This window comes from Stomoxys calcitrans, chromosome 4 (assembly GCF_963082655.1).
Source record: "Stomoxys calcitrans chromosome 4, idStoCalc2.1, whole genome shotgun sequence".
In the NCBI taxonomy this organism is placed as follows: Eukaryota; Metazoa; Arthropoda; class Insecta; order Diptera; family Muscidae; genus Stomoxys; species Stomoxys calcitrans.
Window position 1 is genome coordinate 9,541,758 of NC_081555.1, and position 21,487 is coordinate 9,563,244.

The 21,487-nt window shown below is 33.8% G+C and overlaps 1 protein-coding gene across 7 annotated transcripts in view; it reads right to left on the bottom strand.

Moving 5' to 3' along the window:
- Window positions 1–6,950: 6,950 nt before the first annotated feature.
- Window positions 6,951–21,487, bottom strand: part of LOC106081403 (basement membrane-specific heparan sulfate proteoglycan core protein) — a 304,578-nt gene continuing 290,041 nt past the window's right edge. For all 7 annotated transcript variants that reach the window (XM_059366577.1, XM_059366576.1, XM_059366574.1 and 4 more), the window contains 8 exons: window positions 16,489–16,706; window positions 14,535–14,810; window positions 12,845–13,770; window positions 12,357–12,774; window positions 11,977–12,220; window positions 11,500–11,916; window positions 11,278–11,425; window positions 6,951–8,008 (listed from right to left, as the gene is read on the bottom strand). In XM_059366577.1, the coding sequence (XP_059222560.1) occupies window positions 7,963–8,008; window positions 11,278–11,425; window positions 11,500–11,916; window positions 11,977–12,220; window positions 12,357–12,774; window positions 12,845–13,770; window positions 14,535–14,810; window positions 16,489–16,706 (2,693 nt within the window). In that variant the 3' untranslated portion in view covers window positions 6,951–7,962. The remainder of the gene's footprint in view (window positions 8,009–11,277; window positions 11,426–11,499; window positions 11,917–11,976; window positions 12,221–12,356; window positions 12,775–12,844; window positions 13,771–14,534; window positions 14,811–16,488; window positions 16,707–21,487) is intronic.

Sequence of the window (21,487 nt, forward strand, 5' to 3'; positions counted from 1 at the left end):
ATTTTAAAGCCACCCATCTTCGTAGAATGGGGCTTATATAAATCCAATGTAGTAATAAATCCAAATCCAATAATAAAACTCCCCGAAAAAGCCTTGTGGGACACTTGATGGTCCGTCCATTCGTTTGGAGAAATGCCTGTAGTTGTCAATTGAGAATGCCACCTGTTTTGAAAATTTGCGCCTATAAACTTTATCCTCATTGAAGCCTCAATAATTCCTTATTTTATGTTTTTACGTGTCCAAAAATTCATTTCGAAGGTTCGGCTTATTTGTGACTACGTTCAAATATGATACGATTTGAAAAATATCTTACGACTAACATCAATAACAAATATCTGTGCAAAATTTCGAATATACAGGGTAGCTAACTCAAAGTGTTGCCAAGTTCACATTGATACCAGTCTGTCAAACTACAAATGACAGCTACATGATATTTTTTGTTGTATTGACAACTCATTATGATGCTTACAATCCACGAAAAGCGTTGGCTTCTGAGTTTATTTCAAAAGATGTTTATTCGTGATGGAGTTTAAGCGTAATAGTAAGTTGGAAACTCACAACCGGCTATTGTTGACGAACGTAAACACCTCAAAGTGATCAAAATGTTTGTATATAGTATCATAAATCTGGTCTCATTTGTACAACAACCACAAATCATATGGTGCAATCTGCCATCTTGGCATCAAGCTGATCGACGTTTTGCCAACACACACATAGAAATTTGTGTAAGTGTGTATACTTGTGCGTACATGAGCAGAGAATATGCGGGACAGAAGATAACAACAAAGAGAATGCAAACAAAAATCTGACATCTTTTATGTAGAAAAAATCTTTGATAATTCTGAGTATTTTCGGATGTTTGTTTAGAAAATCTCAAAATCTTCCCTACATTTTTTTTTTATTTTTTAGTTTGTTTTGTTTTTACTGTTTATTTATTGGGTTGCCCAAAAAGTAATTGCGGATTTTTTAAAAGAAAGTACAATAAATGCATTTTAATAAGACTTAGAATGAACTTTAATCAAATATACTTTTTTTACACTTTTTTTCTAAAGCAAGCTAAAAGTAACAGCTGATAAGTGACAGAAGAAAGAATGCAATTACAGAGTCACAAGCTGTGAAAAAATTTGTCAACGCCGACTATATGAAAAATCCTCAATTACTTTTTGGGCAACCCAATAGAATAAAATAACAAAAAATAAACAAAATGACATTAAATATAATTTATTAGTTTAGTTTACACTTGAATTTTATTTCCACAATAAAACTTTCAACTTTACTGCTCGAATGTTTCTAATCGACTAAAAAAAACAAACAAAACCGGTAAATACAAAATTTGCCACTTGCAAACCATTGCAAAACAAAAACAAACAAAACCGGTATACAAACCAAAAATAAGCTGGTACGAAAATGTGCAGAGATTCTGAAATAGCTCTCAGCTGATGCTCGGAAATACGAAAAAATACGAAGAAACAATAAATTCCCTTACGAGTATGTGCAGAATATTTGCAGATTTTCTTTCATAACCACAATAAAATGTGCAGAACTGATCGAAAATCGGATAAATTTCTAGGGGAAGGGAAATTTTGAGAAATCGGCAAAATTTCTTATAAAATAACAGAAAACTTCGGAAAAAACTCTGACTTCAGAGCACTTGGCAAAAATTGCTCCTTGGGTTAATACCGTCAAACCTGGCCGGCTGTTTACAGCGGTTCGTATGAGACCACCTCTTTAAATCCGCCTTGCAAAATTTCATGCGGATAGCCTCATTCGGTCCGACGGTATCGTGATTTCGACTACCTGTTGAACGGACGGATGGATATGGCTAGATTGACTTCGTTTGAGTATATTTATTATAAATTTTTCGAGGTGTTACAAACAAAATGAAGTGATTTGGGAAATTTCACTTTGTATCTCACTAGGCTCATGGCGCACGAGATGAGCCCCAACCGAAAATACTGTGCTCCGTATTGTTGCCGTTGACCCTTCGCAGAGATTTCCGCGTGGATGTGGCAATCACATTTTCATGTCCCCAGGAGTATGTTTAATGTGGGCTCCCTTTACACCCACGATGTGTTGTCTTTATACTCATCATCATCCTGTTCATCCTACATTTTGGATAAAAATGAAAGTTGGAAAAAAGTGCCGTAGTTGAGTGTAATTTATTTGCTTTTTGCACTTTTATAATCTACTCCTTAATACGTTTCATTTAGTACCGATAAATCGCGAATTCGAAAGACTTAAAAGATGTGAAAAACAGTCTGCCAATTTTGAATGAATGAAATTTGAAATGTATAGAGCGGGGATATTTTTTAGACGATATGTAAAATTTCAAGACACTATTCGTGGGCCTTCTGATTAAGTCATCCTATACAAATTTTTATTTGCGCTGCGAAATTTTCATTTGTGGTTCGATTTCTGAAACTTTTTTATTCCTTTGGAAAGAGCTTCTCAAGACCTATTAATCACATGCTTTTCTGCGCCAAATATCTCTAATAGTTGTAGAGATCTTCGACTTACAAATTTTTTTTTTGATTTTGCACCGAGGCTGACCCAATATTTTGTGATTTGCGAGAACATTTGTGAACATATTTTTAGTCTCAATACTGACTTAGATAGCTTAAAAATTTACAATAATTTTGCTTTATCGTATAACAAAATTTATGCCTCGGTCGAGCACCACACAGGCTGGAACATTGAGGTCCGATTTGTGTGGTGTTCATTGCTGTCACGAGAAGTTTAGCTGCTAGCTATCGGGCGCGTCCACAGGTTGCGGATAGTGGAATGCTTCATACGGAGTAGCTGGAACGGCAGTCGAGCACAATCAGTGGTCTGAATGAGAGGGCGGGCGGCATCGGCTCTTGCACATATAATGAGTGCCTATGATGCTCGATATGACGAGGCGGGTTATTGGCGCCTTCAATAACAAATGTCCACCCAATTCCCGCGGCGATCGGTTCCTTGGACCAGAACGAGCTTGACGAGGATCGCCACCTACACATGAAAATGTGGCTACAATAACAACACAAATTCTGTGGGTTTTAAATCAATAAGTTAAATAAAAACTAAGGTCCTGGAATTTCGCACATAGTCTGGATAGCACTTCAGCTACAACCATCTTTATCCGTTCGGAAACGGCAGCCTTTTTTCCACTATTTTTTTTTCTCATTCAACTGTGGGACGTCTTTATACTCTTGATCCTAAATTTCTTTTGGTTACCCGTAATGTACTCCTCAATACGTCAATATATGGAGGCTTTTGGCAGAGCGGCAATGGCATGTCCGTAGATATCGGATACGCGTTTTGGGTTACTATAAGGATACAAACAAAAATTCGTTTAAATTTGTTCATCCATCTCCAATTTAATACAATTTTAAGAGTCCTTAGAACCAAAATTTACTTATTTGAAATAGGTAATATCTTTGTGCTTCTGAGATATCGTATATGAGACCATAGGCAAACTATCTCGTGATCTCTTATGGCTGGTACTATGTTTGTTTTTCACATGTAAAAACACATGTTTTTCACGGTTACTTTTGTGAAACACAGATAAGTAATCAGAGAATGTCCTATTGAATGAAAACAACGAGTTCTTTTGCTTCAAAATCAATTATCTAAAAAAAATAATCATGAAACAATTTCGCTAAATAGTACCACCCTTCAAATTAGGATGCTGTATTAAAAACCACCAAAAACAACAACTCAGATATATGCCAGCTTTATCGTACCAACACTAATAACAGTCAGGCAACTACTCTAATTGCTGCTTATTCCCTCAGTTCGTGTTTTTCTATCGTTTGCGTCGGTCGTCTTAGTTTCTTTCGGGTTTTCATTGCAAATTCGGGTAAAAAGTTTAGCATTTCATAAGCATATAACGGTCTTGCAACAAGTGGAGGACTATATATATTTTGTTTATCATAAATGTTTTCGGTTTTAAGCTCTATTTCCATAAAAAAAATGTCTTGCAAAATAAGTTAAATTTATTTGTTTGATTGCCGTGGTGTGTTGTATGTGGTATGGTGAATACGAAATGTAAACAAACTTCTACGGTCAGTGAAAGTGAGAGAGCGCGAGAGTTGGCAATTATAAGATGTGTACGATAAATGAACTGAAGAAGAGAAGTGTCAATAGCATTGAGAATTATGTTAATATGTACATTGTGAAAAATATATAAAAAAGCGTATGAAGAAAATAATATTAGATTGTTGTGAATTAAGTTACATTGAGTTTTGTGAATATCTGTGTTAGTGTTTAATGCGTACTGAGAGAATTAAGTGATTAATATGAAAAACTAGAAAAAAATGCTATTGATTAAATAACGTTGGCCGTACTTGGAGTTTGTAATTGAAAGCGGGAACTTTTAACATGTGCTATTGTGAATGTTGTGTGAAAACAGGTGAGTTTTTGATGTAGCATTTTTTGCATATTTTGATATAGAAATATCTATATATTTCTATAAAAATTAATTTGTGTTTGTTTGTTTGCTTATTTGTTTATTTGTGGGTGTGTAAGTTTGTTTGTTCCGATTTTCTTGAAATTTTCACAGATTGTGGGGGGTTGTCTGGAAGCAACAATAGGCTATATAATTTTTTGATATCGGAGGGGGGTCGGTCCTTTCCCTTACCACAAAAATAAAAATAGATCGTTCGGGACAATATGATACTCAAATGAAAAGCATTCGGGAGTAGAATAGGAATTTAATATAAAAAGTTGTGTCCAAGTACCTAGTACCTAGGGGCTGCCCCGGCCCCAAATCCCCTTCAAATAGGCATTTCGGACCATCATGACAATATGGGACACAAATGAAAAGTATTCGGGAGTAGATTGCGAATATAATCAGAAAGAAGGTATAGACTACATAATTTTTTGATATCGGAAGGGGGGCGGCTTGTTGTGCGCTCTAAATACTAGAAAAGTTACCTCGAAAAAGAAAATCTATGTTAGGAATGCCGTGCTGCTTACAAAATTCATAACTGTTGTCCATGCTACGCCCGTAAGTTGGTTCATGTCTGCCATTGTATTCCCACCTAACTGCCGGTATCTGTTAGACGCGAAAGCCGGGAAATGACATAGGAAATGCTCCAACGTCTCATGATCTTCCCCACGTGCCCTACGCATTGCCCCACCGTTTTTGCATAAGTGGGCTCGTAGCCCTATGTGTCCCGTTCTGATACCGAGAGCTATACTGCTAAATAATTAAGAAGAAAAAAATCTGTAGAAATAAAATGAAAAATTTTTTTATAGACTAAGAACTAGAAACATATTTTTCGCTTGGTGTAAATAAAGGCGCAGCGAAGCGGGCCGGGCTTAGCTAGTCTAGTAAAAGCGGCCGGACCGAATCTTGGATTACCACCATGGATTATGCTAAAATATGGGAGCTATATCTGGTTATAGACTGATTCGGACCGCACTTGGCTCAGTTGTTGGAAGTCATAACAGAACACTATGTATACAATTTCTACCAAGTCGGATGAAAATTGAGGCTTCCAGGGGCTCAAGAAGTCAAATCTGGAGATAGTTTTATGGGTTATAGACCGATTTGGATCGTACTTGGTACAGTTGTTGAAAGTCATAACAGAACACTATGTGCAAAATTTCAGTCAAATCGGACAAAAATTGCGGCTTCCAGGAGCTCAAGAAGTCAAATCAGTAGATCGGTTTATATGGGAGCTATATCCAAATCTAAACCGATAGGGCCCATTTGCAATCCCCAACAACCTACATCAATATTAAGTATCTGTGAAAAATTTCAAGCGACTAGCTTTACTCGTTCAACCGCTATCGTGATTTCAACAGACGGACGGACGGGCGGACATGGCTAGTTCGAATCAGAATGGCGAGACGATCAAGAATATATATACTTTATGGGGTCCTAAATCAATATTTCGAGGTGTTATAAACGGAATGACTAGATTAGTATATCCCCATACTATATCCCAAACTAAAGTCTTACGCTATGTTCGTTAGTTTGCTTCTACGTATGTTACCTAAAGACTCAAAAACGACTGAATTAATTTTCATGAAATTTTCACAGATGGTAGAGTTTGACCCCTCGATGGATATAGGTTAACCCATTTTTTGATGTCCGAGGGGGGAGCGGACCCTCGCCCCTACCCCAATGTTGAAAAAGTCAGATCTTGGAGATCGGTGGATCGATTCAAGCGAAATATGTTTTACACTCTTATGGTAACCCAAAAACACGAAATTGGTATAAAACTTTGGGGTCAAATAACCTCGGGGAACACCCCTTCCCAAAATCCACCCAAACGGACATGTTTATTAATTCGCACAATATGGGTATCAAATGACAGGTATTTAAGAATAGATTACGAACTTGATATAACAATTGGGCCGCCCGACACTTGGGGTCAATTGTTATACCAAGTTCGTACAGTACTCTAAAATACCCCAACCCCAAAAACAGCCCAAATATGACATATTTACCAATTGGAGCAATATGGGTATCGAATGAAAGGTAATTGGAAGTAACAAATAAGGGGTCAAGTCTCTGGAAGATCGCCCCACCTTAAACGGTCATGTAGGCTAATGGGGACAATATGGGATTCAAGTAGAATTCGAAACTTATAGAAAATTTTGGGTCCAGGCGGTTCGCCCCACCCCAAAATTATGCCCCAAATGGACATGTACAACGAACGGGACAATATGAGACTTAAACGAAAGGTATTTTAGGGTAGAACACGAAACTTATATAAAAATTTGGGGTGGATTCCTAAAGGGATCGCTCCACTCCAAAAGTACATATGCCCCAAACGGGACAATATGGGATTCTAATGGAAGGTAATTGAGAGTGAATTACGAATATAACTTTAGCAAAGCGCACCGAGCCAGCTAGTAATTGATATATCCATAAATTCAAAATTTTGCACTTTTCCCCATGTTTTTGGGCTTTAAAGTTTCTTTTTTCCCAAATTCCTTATTAAAACACACTTTACTTTTATTTTGTAATAATTTGGCTTCTTTTATTTTTTCACTTAACAACTTTTTACAATAGATTTTTCTTTTATAGAGAGTTTTGTTATTACAATTGGTTGGGTTCCATTCATCATTCTGCGTTATTACATACCATTTCTTTTAAAATTCTTTATTTTATTAATATTCTCTGTGTTTTTCATTTTCTTTTTTTTGTGATAAACATTTACAAAAATAAAAGAAACATATTAATGGTAAAATTAAATTAGTATTTTGTTTTTGTATTTATATTAAAAAAATCGCTTAATAACATTAAATTTAATTATATTTAATAAAAAAAAGAAGAACACATTTAAGCGAATAATGGAATTGTAGTACACAAATAAAAAAACTATTCATTTGAGTATAAAAACAGGCAGAGATTGGAAAGGGAAAAATTGTAGAAAAATAAAAATCATAAAAATAAAATCGAGATTTTTTTGCTTCAGTTTTTGAGTAACATTTTAAAATGCCCATTAGTTTTATTTGGTGTTGGAAGAGGGCAAAATACGTTTTGTCGAGTTTCAAAATTCATTATAATTCATTTTGTTTGCATTGTTATTTATAGAGAGTGGTCAGATTTCATTTGGTATAAGTTTAAGGATGTTTAGTTATGTTATTCTTCATTTTACTTATTTTTAAAATATATATGACACATTTGGATTCGTTTTTGTTTAAAATTAGTTTATGTTTTGTTTTTTCATTATGTTAGTTTTGGCTTATGATTTATTTTGTTTGTTTTAAAATGTTTTATTTTTTGTTGTTTTGCTTTTTTTATGTAAAAAAAATGAAACTAAATTAGTGGAGTTTTAAAATTGGTTTTGATTTTTGAGTTGTTTTTAATGGGTTTTGTTTGCAGTTGTTGTTCTTTGTTGTGTGTTTTCGTTTGTTTATGTAAAAGTGCTGGGATTTTTCCATAAAGTTCGTTTTGCTTTAAGATTTTTGTTGTTGTTGTTGTTGATTTAAACAATTTTAAATTTTTTTAACTAAAAACTATTAAACGACTGGGGGCTCGGTACCTTCAAAATCAATTTCTTCGTCTCTAAAAATGGGAAATAAAAAAAATCAAATTAAAAATTAATATAAATAAAAAATAAAAAATTTATTTAGAAGTAAGTTTTCTTCCTACAAACTTAGGAATAAATAAATGAAAAATAAATAAAAAGAAACTTATGAATTCATATGCATGTGTTCTACGATAATACGTTATTTTTTATATACAATACATGTAATAGGCTATAATATCAATTATTGATTTATTTCACAGCGCTTTATAATATGTTGATATTTATTTGTTAGTTTTGCTTTTAATTTTTTTTATATATAATAGTATACTTTTAATACTTAGTACTAGGCTATAATTTGCTATTTGTTTAAGTATTTTAAGCCATACTGGCTTGCATGAAAACAAGAAAGAAACATAGAAATGATTAATCTTCAATTAAGAGTTACAGTTTTGAGCTTTGTTCCCCCTTCTGGATTTTTTTTTTTCAAAAATTCGCTGACAATAATTCTGAAGCATATCATTTTTGGTATGTAAAGGGTGACTTTTTAGCTATTATATTTTTATGGCAACACTGGTTTAAACAGCTCACTCACGTTGCGTGTTTTGTTTCACTGTCAAACATCGTCTGTTTGGTCTATAATTCAACCATGAATCATCTTACACATGAACAACGCTTGCAAATTATTGTATTAGAGAAATATCATCGCGCGCTTCTTCCATAGAGCGACGAAGCTCACGTTTGGCTCAATGGGTACGCAAATAAGCATAATTTCTGTTTTTGGGTGAAGATCAGCCAGAAGCATTGCAAGAGCTACCAATGCATCTAAAAAAAGGCACAGTTTGGTGCGGTTTATGGGCTGGTGGCATCATTGCGCCGTACTTCTTCAAAGATGATATGAATCCTAACGTAACTGTGAACGGTGAGCGCTATCGTGAGATGATATCCAACTTTATTTGCCCAAAATGCATGACCTTAACTTGCATGACATGTGGTTCAACAAGACGGTACCACATGCCACGCAGCACGCGTAACACTGGACTTATTGAGAGGTCAGTTCGGTGACAATTCTGCTTATTTACGTACCCATTGAGCCAAATTTCGTAACAGAGCACGCATAATTAAATTCAATAATTTGCAAGCTTTGTTGGTTTGTAAGACGATGCATGGTTAAATTATAGACCAAACTGAAGATGTTTGACAGTGAAACCAAACACGAAACGTGCGTGAGCCGTTTAAACTAGTGTAGCTCAAAACGATTAAAGCTCAAAAATCGGCCTTTATTGGAGCTGGTAAGATATCGATTTTCTCATTATTCGATAGTTTCGACTTTTTTCTTCTTAACTATCGACACATTTATGAAACATGCATATTTTCTAAGGCCCAGATTTGGATATAGCTGCCATATAGACCGATCTCTCGATTTAAGGGTTTGAGCCCATAAAAGGCGCATTTATTGTCAGATGTTGCCGAAATTTGGGACAGTGAGTTGAGTTAAGACCTTTGACCTCCTTCTTCAATTTGGCCCAGATGGGTCCAGACTTGAATATAGCTGCCATATAGACCGATATCTCGATTTAAAGTCTTGGCCACATAAAAGGCGCATTTATAATCCGATTTCACTGAAATTTGACACAGTGACTTATGTTAGGCTTTTCGATATCGTATATGGTTCAGATCGGTTTATTTTTAGATATAGCTACTAAAAAGATCAATATTATCATCAATAATATGATCAATAATATTGATCTTGTATTTATTAGTATTTGGTTCAAATCGGAACATATTTCGATATAGTTGATACGGGGCACAAGATATGCATTTTTCACCGGATTTTGACGAAAGGTGGTTTACACATATATACCCGAGGTGGTGGGTATCCAAAGTTCGGCCCGGCCGAACTTAACGCCTTTTTGCTGGTTTCACAATGCATTAACCATTTTTTTCATTGTGCGTTCACTTTTCTTTCGTCTGTTCTTTCCTGTTCTTTCGTAATTCTCGAAGATTATTTACAATAGAGACGCCATGTCATTGGATATCTTTTCTCATTCGAATATGACGGACATATATTCAAGTGTTATGTTCGTCCCTCTTATAGATTGTTGTATCATCATCATACCATGTCAAGCGATGAATTGTTTTATTGTTTGCATGACATGGTACGTTATGTACTAGATTTGTCGCTGACATGTCATGACATAACAGCGTTTCTCTATTTGAGGAAGTGAACCAGTTGAAAAAAGTCACTTTCAGATGTTGGTAACCAACAAATAATGCAGAAAGACAATAAGACAGAAAAATAATATAAAGAGCTGGAAGATTGCGAGTGCATCATATCATGCTGTATGATCTTATAATTGAATGTGATAAACGAAAACAGGTCCTAAACCCTGAATTTTGGACACTCGAATATATGGCTTCTTATATAATGGCTTAGCACTAATATCGCATTGCCGAAGCATTCTCAATAACTAAAAATTTTCCTCAAGATAATAAGGTAAAGATTTTTTTCAACAAAGATTTTTGGAAAAATCATATTGCGTTTTAGCTAAAGAACTAAAGATGGATAACTATTATAAACGTTAAAGCCTTTTGCCATCAATAATTCATTAAACCTATGCCTATTAGTTGATTTGTTATACATAATTGTTCTACAATTAATTATATTATATATAATATGTTGATTATAATACAAATGATTTATAGTTACAATACTTATGAATGATACGATACGTCAAGATATGTGTTTTATTAGGCTTTTGATGATGATATATCATATGGCATTACTTTGTAATATTTTTCCTCTCAATGGATAAGTGAGAAATTGACTAAATGAGATCATTGGTGTTTATCGTCGTCACACTGTTCTATAATTTTGAAATAATTTTTAAAAATATTAAAAGAATATTTGCTTTACTTAAGATATAGGACTCTAATAACCATGATACTAGTGTAGTTACTAATGTCAAACTTGATATGCTGTAAATCCCTTTGGCCCTGGGTCTTAATGTTAAAAGAAAATGGGGAAAGTTTAAGTTTAAGCAACCACTGGCATACATGGGGGTAAATGGGGGATGGGGATATATTATGTGTACTGGTGGAGGTTGATCTAGAACATCGAACATATTGGGATCGAAACGAAATTCACTAAATACTAATTTATGGTTGACTAAACTGGAGGGCTTCCATTTACTGTTAATAAGCAGCATGTTAAAAAAGGAGAAATTGTTTAAAAAAATGATTGTTTTTCTAGTTTATGAAGTTTCTTAATTTAAAGATTAGTAAAAAAAGTTTAAACGAAACTTACTTTGGACATGTGTCGACATTGTTACCGCTTATTGCTACTTGGCCTAGTGCTATGATACCGCTAACTTCACCTTCAACAACCTTAACGCAACCATTGAAGTGATGCTTATAACGGCCGCCGGTGAAGGATTCCAGATTAGGTGCTCCACCTGTAGATAAGGAGGCAGAAAATAACAAATCGTTTAGTCTTTTCTTTATTTTTCCTAAAATAAGTTCCTCTTACCTATGAATACATGGCCTGGTAAGCTCATTGTATCTTTGCCAGTATCCTGGATTTCATCGGCATACAATATGTGATCCAATTCCAAAATGGCTGTGTTATCGGTACGTTTAATCAGTAGTATATGTCTGATGCCATCATCGACTCTCTTATCGGGATTGCGTATGACAGCCTCTTTACCATTCAAACGGAAAGCGAATTCGGCAATACCATCTACAATGGCCAGTGCCATAAAGTCTTGTCCGGTGTAGTTTACACCTTTAGGCTGACCCCACCATAACAGCAGACCATCGGGAGCTGTTGTGGAGAAGACCATGGCAGCACTGGAGAATTTCTGTTCAACGTTTTCATCGAATTGCGAACGATTCAATTCCAAATAACCATTGCCATGGAAATTGGCGTCAAAGTTTAGGGAAATGTCTGCAAGGGGAAGACAAGCAACCATTGATTAAAGCCCATTAAAATGTTTTCATAACTTACGATCTTCACAATGCTTGCCGGCAAATCCAATATTGCAAAGACATACAGCCTCTTCGTGTTCAACTGTGCAGGTGCCACCATTCTCGCAAGGATCGCTGGCACAGGGATTATTTTCGAGGTTTTTCGGATGTTCGGGCTCAAAGGTTTCGTTTTGGTCGATTTCATTACTCTCACCACAATTTTGTATATTGGCAGCATCTTGGATATCAGCGATTAGGTTAAATTGTTTAACACCTTCGTAGAGCTGGGGAAAATGAAAGAATAAAACAAAGATTTTAACAAAATAATATGGTAGTTTGTAGAAGTAGCCCTTCAACCTAACCTAACAACCTAAAACTCTTTTTAGTTTATCATATTCTTCATGAACAATCGCTACTTACATTCTTTATGCAACCATTAAATCCTCGTGTGATATTCACATCACGATTCAGGGTAATCTTCTCATGATCATAGCCACCAATGTACATTGGTGTCTTGATGTACAAAGTTCTGGCTGCTCCCGATGCCTTGGCCTTTTGCTCTGGATCATTGCCCACAATAAGGAAGCCTTCACCAAAGCGACGAGAAATGTCAATGTCGGTCCATTGGTTGAGGGGCAAGGGATGTAGAGAGCGTACAACAACTGGTTTCAATCTGGCTCCAGTGTTAATAATCAGTTCGACATGTTTGTTGCGCAAGACCACAGCAACATAATCGCCACTGGGCAAACGAGATTCGGCGGCGTAGAACAAAACGGCATCTTCCAAGGAGTTGGGTCTAACCTTGAACTTGATATGCAATTTTGAGGCACGAGGAGTTCTAGAAAACAAAACCAACAAAAAAATTAAATAGAGATGACAGTGCATTCTTGTTTTCTCCTTTAACTTACGCATAGGCAGCAAAGCTGTTGGTCTTAAAGGCCAAACTATTCTCATTCAAATGTTCAATGTACTGGCAACGATCTCCTGTTTTGTTCAAGGGACACATGCATTCCATGCCCATTTCCGTATTCTCACAACGTCCTGTGCCACAAATTCCAGGAGTACATTGTGTACCCTCAACAGCGCAATGACGACCCGTCCAGCCCTGTTGGCAGATACAGGTATAGCCCATTTCAGTTTGACTCTCTAAGCAAATGCCATTGTTCGAGCAGGGTTTAGAATCGCAGGGCTTGCAAGCTGTAATGCCTTCCTTCATCTTGGCCTCCTTCATCAATTCAATAATGCTGTCCTGCAAAGTCAAGCGACTAATGCAACCGGCAAATCCTACTTCCTGTTCTATGGCCTGTTCCGGTAGAATATCCCAACTTGGTACACCACCCAAATACAAATCTTCCACCAAATCCAACGATGACGACGCCGAAAGGGTAGGGAAAGCAATAGGATGTTGACCATCAACTTGCATGTAACCATCACGTCGGAAACGATGTACTCGTATGGTGTGCCATTCATTCAATGCCAAAGCCTGTTCACCTCTTACAATCATGGTCTTGCCATCCAAATCGAAACGGAACTCAGGATATTGATCATTAAGCGAGAGCGAAATATAATCTCCATTGCCTCTCTTTTGGCCATTGAATAGGAGTAGGCCATCGCCATTCTCGGGGCGGAATGTTATATCGAAATTGAACTTGACATAGGAATCACGTAGTGTGGGGAATGACATGTAACTGATGGGTTCCTGGTGGAAATGAGGAATAGCGCCGGTAACCACCAAAATGGTGGGATAGTCAACGGAATCTCCAGTGGCGGTGGTGGCTGTGCAGACATAAGTGCCGGCATCATTGGCCTGGACATTTTCCAATGACAAAGAGTCCTGCGGGGAAGAAAAAGAAAAAGGAGGGGGAAAAATCATATATAAATTAGAAATATTTTTGGAAGAATGTTTTCCTCTACAAAAAAATATTTTTAAACTATTTTATTTAAAAAATCAATTATTTATAAACAAACAAATCCAACATCATATATCATGATACCAACATTTTTTACAAAAAATTTTCTATAATAATTGCTAAGAACAACAAACACATCAACATTGCCATAATTTTTTGTTGTGAACTTGATGTGTTTGTTGTTCCTAGCATTAATGATTAGTTTGTATCGGAATAGTGGAAATTAAAGCTTTCTACTCTTTTGCTGCAAGGAGCGTTGGAGGACTTATTGAGCCCTGTTTCAAAACAAAAGCGTGTTCTACACTTTACTTAATATTCTTTGGGTATGTATGGCGTAACAGAAATCATGATACACTAGCCAGTCAAAGTGTTATGAATAACAACACACACTTGCTCAACTTTTAAAAGTTCTTTGCTATGTTATTGGATATGATCTCGAGATGGAAGATGCTCGAAAAATAACAAGAATTTTGTAAAATATTGAAAATTGTTGGCAAAATTCTCAATATTTTTTTTATCTATATGTGATGAAATTTGTTGATAAAAGTTTTCAATGTTATAATTTTTGTAAAATTTTCCATTATATTTTCTCTGGAAATTTTTTTGACAAAATTTTTATAAGTCAAAATTTTAATTTTTTTTCTTCTAATCATAAAATATTTGTTATAAATATTCTCCATATACTTACACCTAAAATATCAGTGCCCATTTGCATTTGTCCATATTGACGTGACCATCTGTAGCTTGGTGACAAATGATCCGACTGAGCATCACAATTCAATTTCACATTGGCGCCAACTTCGGCATGTTCAATTTTAGGATGTTTCCATTCATGGGTATTTGCTTCAATGGCCAATTCATAACTGGTAGTGTAGAGATCTCCCACATCGGTCTTGCATCTGCAAACATAGTTTCCGGCATCTTCGGGGGTGACATTGTTGATGATCAAGCGGTTGCCAATTTGCTAAACGGAAAATTAAGAATTTAAAGGTTAAAAATGAGCAAGAGATATGAAAAGAGAAAGAAAAGACCTTTACGATTGCCAAAGCAACATAAAATTATCGATGAATCAGTTGACAGTTGTTGGGAAAGCAATAAAGTTGTTTTTGGCTTTTGAAAGGAAATATGGGGTTTAAACTCTGAATACATTATTCAAATATTAACAGGGATTTAATAAAAGCTATCGATAATTCAGTCAACAGCTGGCAAACTATCGATAATCGCAACATTCGATATTTTCGATAGTTCTAATAATAAATATCGATAGTATCGATACTATCGTTAATTTCCCATCACCTAGGTTTCAAACGAAAATGACAAGTAAAAATCAGGAGATCGATTTATATTGAAGCAATATCAATGCATAGACCAAATAAAACCAAGGTTAATAAAGTCTGTTGGAAGTCATGAGAGAAATCATTGTACAAACTGTTTGCCTAATCGGAAAAAAATTGCGCCCTCTATAGGTGCAATGTATCTTAAGGGATATATTCAGTGTCGGTTTGCTTATTTTTGTTCAGTTTTGCAAAAATTTTTTCTTTTGCGATATTATCAAACGGAAAAATGTCAATCGATATGCAGTCACAAAAATTAAATGTTGATAGTATCGATAGTGCCATCGAGATTTTGCCAGCTCTACTAAAGTCGCAGTACAATATCGATAACATCTGTTAAAAATGGTTGGATGCCACAGTAGCCCAGAGGTTACCATGTCCGCTTATGACGCTGAACGGAACCAAAATTGATAGATTTTTCCAATATTGACCAATTGTGTTGAAAGTTGTCGAAAAATGGGAGATTTATGCTTATTTTATAAAAAAATGTATTCTTTGTCTGAATTAAATCTGAAAGTTAGCTAAAAGTTATCATTAAGTTAGAGATTAAGAACGTAATAAGTGGTTATTGCGTTATCGTTTCTATGAATGTTTTTAGTTCTTATCAAACTTCGATAACATGGGATGGGGGGTATACTAATTTCGTCATTCGGTTTGTAACACCTCGAAATATGCGTTGAAGACCCCATAAAGTATATATATTCTTGATCGTCATGGCATTTTAAGTCGATCTAGCCCTGTCCGTCCGTTCGTCTGTCGAAAGCACGCTAACTTTCGAAGGAGTAAAGCTATCCGCTTGAAATTTGCACAAATACTTCTTGTTAGTGTAGGTCGGTTTGGATTGTAAATGGGCCAAATCGGTCCATATAAATCGATCTTGGGTCTTGACTTCTTGACCTTCTAGAGCGCGCAATTCTTATCCGATTTGGCAGAAATTTTGCATGTGGTGTTTTGGTATCACATCGGTCCGCAATTCCTATACGCTACCATAAGACATTATTGCTGTGTTTTATTTTAATACTATATTGTGTTGCGATTAATAGGTTATTATGATCTGTTATCGCATGTTAACGATAAGTATTTAGGACAACGTTCCACTGATATTTTATCAAGAACTGGAAAGGACTAAAATAAAACACGGCAAGTATTACCGTAACTGAACTTCTAACAAAAATCAACTATTTTTCTTTTATGATATCAGCTGATTTATACGACTTGCTTTAAATCAGCTGTATTTATTTTATAAACTCAACTGATTGTATCTAGGTAAGCCATTATTTTGAATTGTCTGTAAATATTACTACTTACCTTAATGTGTAGTGGCAATGGCTTGCCATCGGCTCTTTCCCAAATGACATCGGTGTAACTGTTATCGGATGAATAACACTCCACTTCAGTGGATTCGCCAACTCGCAAATTTGAATGTTGCTGATCCAATTTTAAACCATAATCACGGGGGCGTGGTGTGGTTGTTGGATGATATATTGCAGGGGGTGGATAATAGGAGGGGGGTATGTGTCTTACGCCTGCTGGTCTCGAATTTAATATTTTGTTTTTTTTTCGATTTTTTTTCGTTTAGCCAATTTAAGGTATTTCCGATTTTCGATAAGTGTTTGTGTATGGAGTAAAATGTAGGGTGTAGGCATATAGAGTGTGTGCATATTGTAGAAGATGTAGGTGTGTAGGGTTGTGTGTGCGAAAATTTTCCAGGATACAACGCAGTAAGAAATCACAACGATTAAAGGGCCAATCGAAAGAGCGAATGTGATGACAACGTTAGACAACATTTTGAGACGCCGATTTTTTTTTATTTGGATACAGCAACATTTGTTTAGTTGGTATATATATTTTGGTTGTTTGATGATGAACGAACGATGATCGTAGATTTTTGAAAAGATTTCGTATTTGATTTTTAGGTTTGATTTCGATATTATATGGACAGCATAACACACACAGAGACAGATGAAAGCACATAGACAACGTTCATGGTGAATTTCGATAAATTTTTGTGGTGCGTTTTGACAAAATTTAGCCATGTTTTTTTTTTGGTTTGTTTGGTACGAGAAAGGGTGAAAAATACATAAAAATAAACATAGATTATGTTAGCAATATAATTTTAGGCATTGTAAATTGTTTTTCGATTTTTTTTTTATAGTTTAATATCGATTGCATAATAAGACAAACAAACAATGATCAATCTGATTTCTAATTTCAATTACAACTAAACCAAAATTACACATAAAGAAATACAGAAAATAAATATGGATAAAACATATAATATTTTGAAAACATATGATTTTTATGTTTACTTCAATTTTTTTTTGTTTAGGAATTTATTATTATTAACCAAATACCTTGACAACTAATGTTTGGATCAAAACAAATTTTTACATAAAATTTATATAAATTAAGCAAATTAGTGTTACTAAACTGGGGGCAATGTTAAAATGTTAACCATAATTGTGTTTCGGAAAAAGAATAACAAACGCATTGGGATAAAATGATTTTGCCTTTCATTTAGTACGTGACTAAATAATTGATATCGAGAGTCATTCAGTAAAAAATGTCTTAGAATTTGTCATATATTACGGTTTTTTCAACTTTCGATAAATAACGATAACTCACGTTTTGTTCTGTATGGAACTATACAAGCAACAGAGCGATAACAGCCTAAAAGTCATGCTTCGTTGTATGAAAACACAATTTTTTTTCTTTTATCGATTTGGTGTTTTTTAATTTGTATCGAAAATGTAATTTCTTTTCTAGCGAAATATAACTTTCAATAAGTGATATACAAAATTAATCGAAAAGCTTTGAAAGAAAAAAAAATACTAGAATTTTTTCGAATATTAAAATTATTATGAATATTCATCATTAAAAGGTTATAGAAATACTTTAAGGAAAAGATAATGAATAAGCAATTTATCGATGGTAAAAAAAGATTTATCGATAAAACAAAAGTTATGTAAATTTTTTTAAATTCCGATATAGAAAGTTTATTGAAGCATTTTGGTTAACTCAAAAAAAAAATTATTTATATATATCGATAACAAAAAAATTTTGAAAGCTGAAAACTGCAATAGAATGAAAATATTTAAAAATAAAATTTAAAAGAGAAAATTATTTGAATTAAAAAAAATATCGATGACTAAGTTGTTTAAATTGTCTTTTTTTTTTTTTGAAAACCCTTGTGAACTACAACTTATTGTTATTTCTTTAATTAAACAAATCATCGATATCGAAGGCATTCTGGATTCACTGAATAAGGTTAAGCCAAACGATCAGCCGGCATAATTTTTTTTTAGTTTTTGGCTGTACTTGTCATTGAAGATGTCAACTTGTTCTCGTTTCACATTCATTCTTTGTTTATTTTTTCTCCTACATGATGAAATTTTTTTCACAGATTTAACATCCTGAATGATGTTCATGGGGCCTATTCACTTTATGTTTCTGCAAGTGACCTAACCTTTTATTGGTGAATCCTGAAAGGCATTGAAAAACGTTTATTTTATCAACCAAAAAAGTGGTAATCATTTCTGTGCGAATTATAAAATACTTAAGATCCAAAAATCTTTTCGATATTTTGGAATTTGATATTAATCGATAACTTTGAAAGGAAACACAAAAGCTTTCTGCAGAATCAATGAATCAATCAATATGACAATGTACTTTGTTTTCCGATTTAGTGCAAATTAGATGTTGTCGGTACAATTTCTATCCAAAGTTATATTGTGTTGTTATCGATATCATTCTATAACTACCGACAATGCGTGATTGACACTTTTTAGAATAAAAGTAAAGCAAAAAATTTTTCGATATTTTTGTAATTAAATCTTATATCGAAAAACTAAACATTATCTATCGATAATGTAGTGAAGTTTCGATAACTGAAAACTTTTTGATAAGGATTTTTTAAAACTATTGGCAATAAGTTCATCAACAAAACTAAATTCCTTACTAATATTTTTTTAAGCCAAATTTGTTTGTTTAAAAAATTTATCGGTTTATTGGTAGTTGAAAATCGATAAGACAAGAATGTTTTTAGTTTTTTTGGAAACAATTAATGAAACGTTTTTAAATGTTTAATATTATAATTAACGTCCAACTGAAACATATAAATAATATGGGTAACAAACAAAGTATAGATAAATAAAAAATTATCGATACAAAATTTAGTTTTAAAACTTTTTCTATACTATCCATTAGTAAAAAAAACTTTATTTATTTTTTATTATTTGCACTATATCGGAAAACAATGCACATTGCGATATTGATTGATTTATTGATTCAGCTTTTGTGTTTGCTTTTGAAATTTATCGATAAATATCTAATTCCAAAATATCGAAAACATTTTAGGATCTAAAGTATATTATAACAACACTTTTGTTGGTTGGTAAAAAAACGCTTTTCAACGTCCTCGTCATCGACAATTTTTATATCTAAAAAATAACAATAAATTGGAATATTCAGGAGGATTTACAAAACAAAAAAAAAGACATTCTAAAGGACTTTAGCCTTCGATAATTTTTTTTTAATTCAAATAATGTTCTCTTTTAAACTTGATTGCCAAATATTTTCATTCTATTGTAATCTCCAATACAGACAAAAGCTTTCAAAATGTTTCGGTATCGATAAATATAATAAAATTTGTTTTAGGTTTTATGTCCAAGATTTATCGATAATTTTCCTGTTCATAGTTTTTTTTTTCTCTATTGCAACCAGTTGGTAAGAAGTAGAAGAAATTTCAAACGTTTCATTTACATTATTTAAAATTCTTGTATTTTAAACTATCTTTTAAAATATGAGTAATCGACTGCAATTTTCAATGCAAAGTTATCGATAACACTTTAATTGCACTGTATAGCACTGAAGTAAACCACAGCATTGTACAGCTTTTTCATCTGTATTATTTTTTTACACAAGATTTAAGTCGTCAGCTGTTATCGATGTACATCGAAAGAAAAATTGATACCAAATACTATATGCAATGGTATGTTGCGGTACGTTTAATACCCTTTGGTATTGATTATCAACTGTTATCGATAGTCTTATAAATGGCCTTCATAGCTATATTATGTGGAGTTTTAGTGTTGCTCTATCCAGAGCAAGTTAAATGTACTGAGCAATTTTCAATGCAAAGTTATCGATATCATGCGATAACACTTAAATTTCACTGTATAGCACTGAAGTAAATCACGGCATTGTACAGCTTTTTCATATGCACTATTTTTTTTACACAAGATTTAAGTCGTTAGCTGTTATCGATGTACATCGAAAGAAAAATAGATACCAAATACTATATGCAATGTTATGTTGCGGCACGTTTAATACCGTTTGGTATTGACCAGTACTGATAGCATATCATCTTTTTTTTCTTTTAGGTTTCTAGATAGCTGTGATAGATTGTTACCTTATATGCACTGCATAACATTGAAAATTTAAAATTTCCCATATGGTTTGTTTTCTTTTCTTTTTAGAAAATTTCACAATTTTTTGGTTAACATTCAGACACATATTTTTTAGTTAACTTAGAGGTTTATTTACAAAATTTTGGTTGAAATTTTTGATTTTGTGTAACTAATTGGTGTTGGATTTTAGTATTTTTAGTAAAAAATAAAAAAACAATTTCATGCAATATTTGTTAGAATAAAATCAAAATATTAGAATAAAGAACACAAAAGCAAAGTGATTGAGTAGTAGTGGTTGTTGGTGATTTGATTTGGGGTGAGGTGATTTGTAGTTGTTGGTGACACTTGTGGATGGGATTATTTTATGATTCGTTTTTCATTGGTGACCTTGGCTTTGCCAGGTATTACTTACAACACAATGCAAATAAGGTTTGCTAATTTTTTACTTGTCAACAAAAAAAAAAATAAATGAAACCTAGTTTAAAGCCATTCTAATTCCTAAAACACATATAGATATATCTTCTAAAAAACATTCATTAATTTATATGGTGAAAGTAATTATTGAGTTTAATTTTCGTTTATAACTTTCTTCATTGGATAGGGTAACATAACCTGTGTGTTATCGATTTTTGTTTGTTTTGATTTTGGGTGGATAAGTGTAAGTGTTTAAGTGCCAGCTCTAAAATGATACAGGGTTGCATCGCATCAGCCATATGATTGTTGTTCGTTTGTTTGCATTCTCTATATCGCTCTCTTTAACCACTATGAGAAACAACACACAAACTAAAAGCATAGTTGAAGGTGATACTGGTGGTTGTGGTGATATCTATTTTTTTTTGGTGGTTGGTGTCTTTGCTCATTTGCACACTTTGGCTCTCTTTTGTTAGTGCTTTTGTATT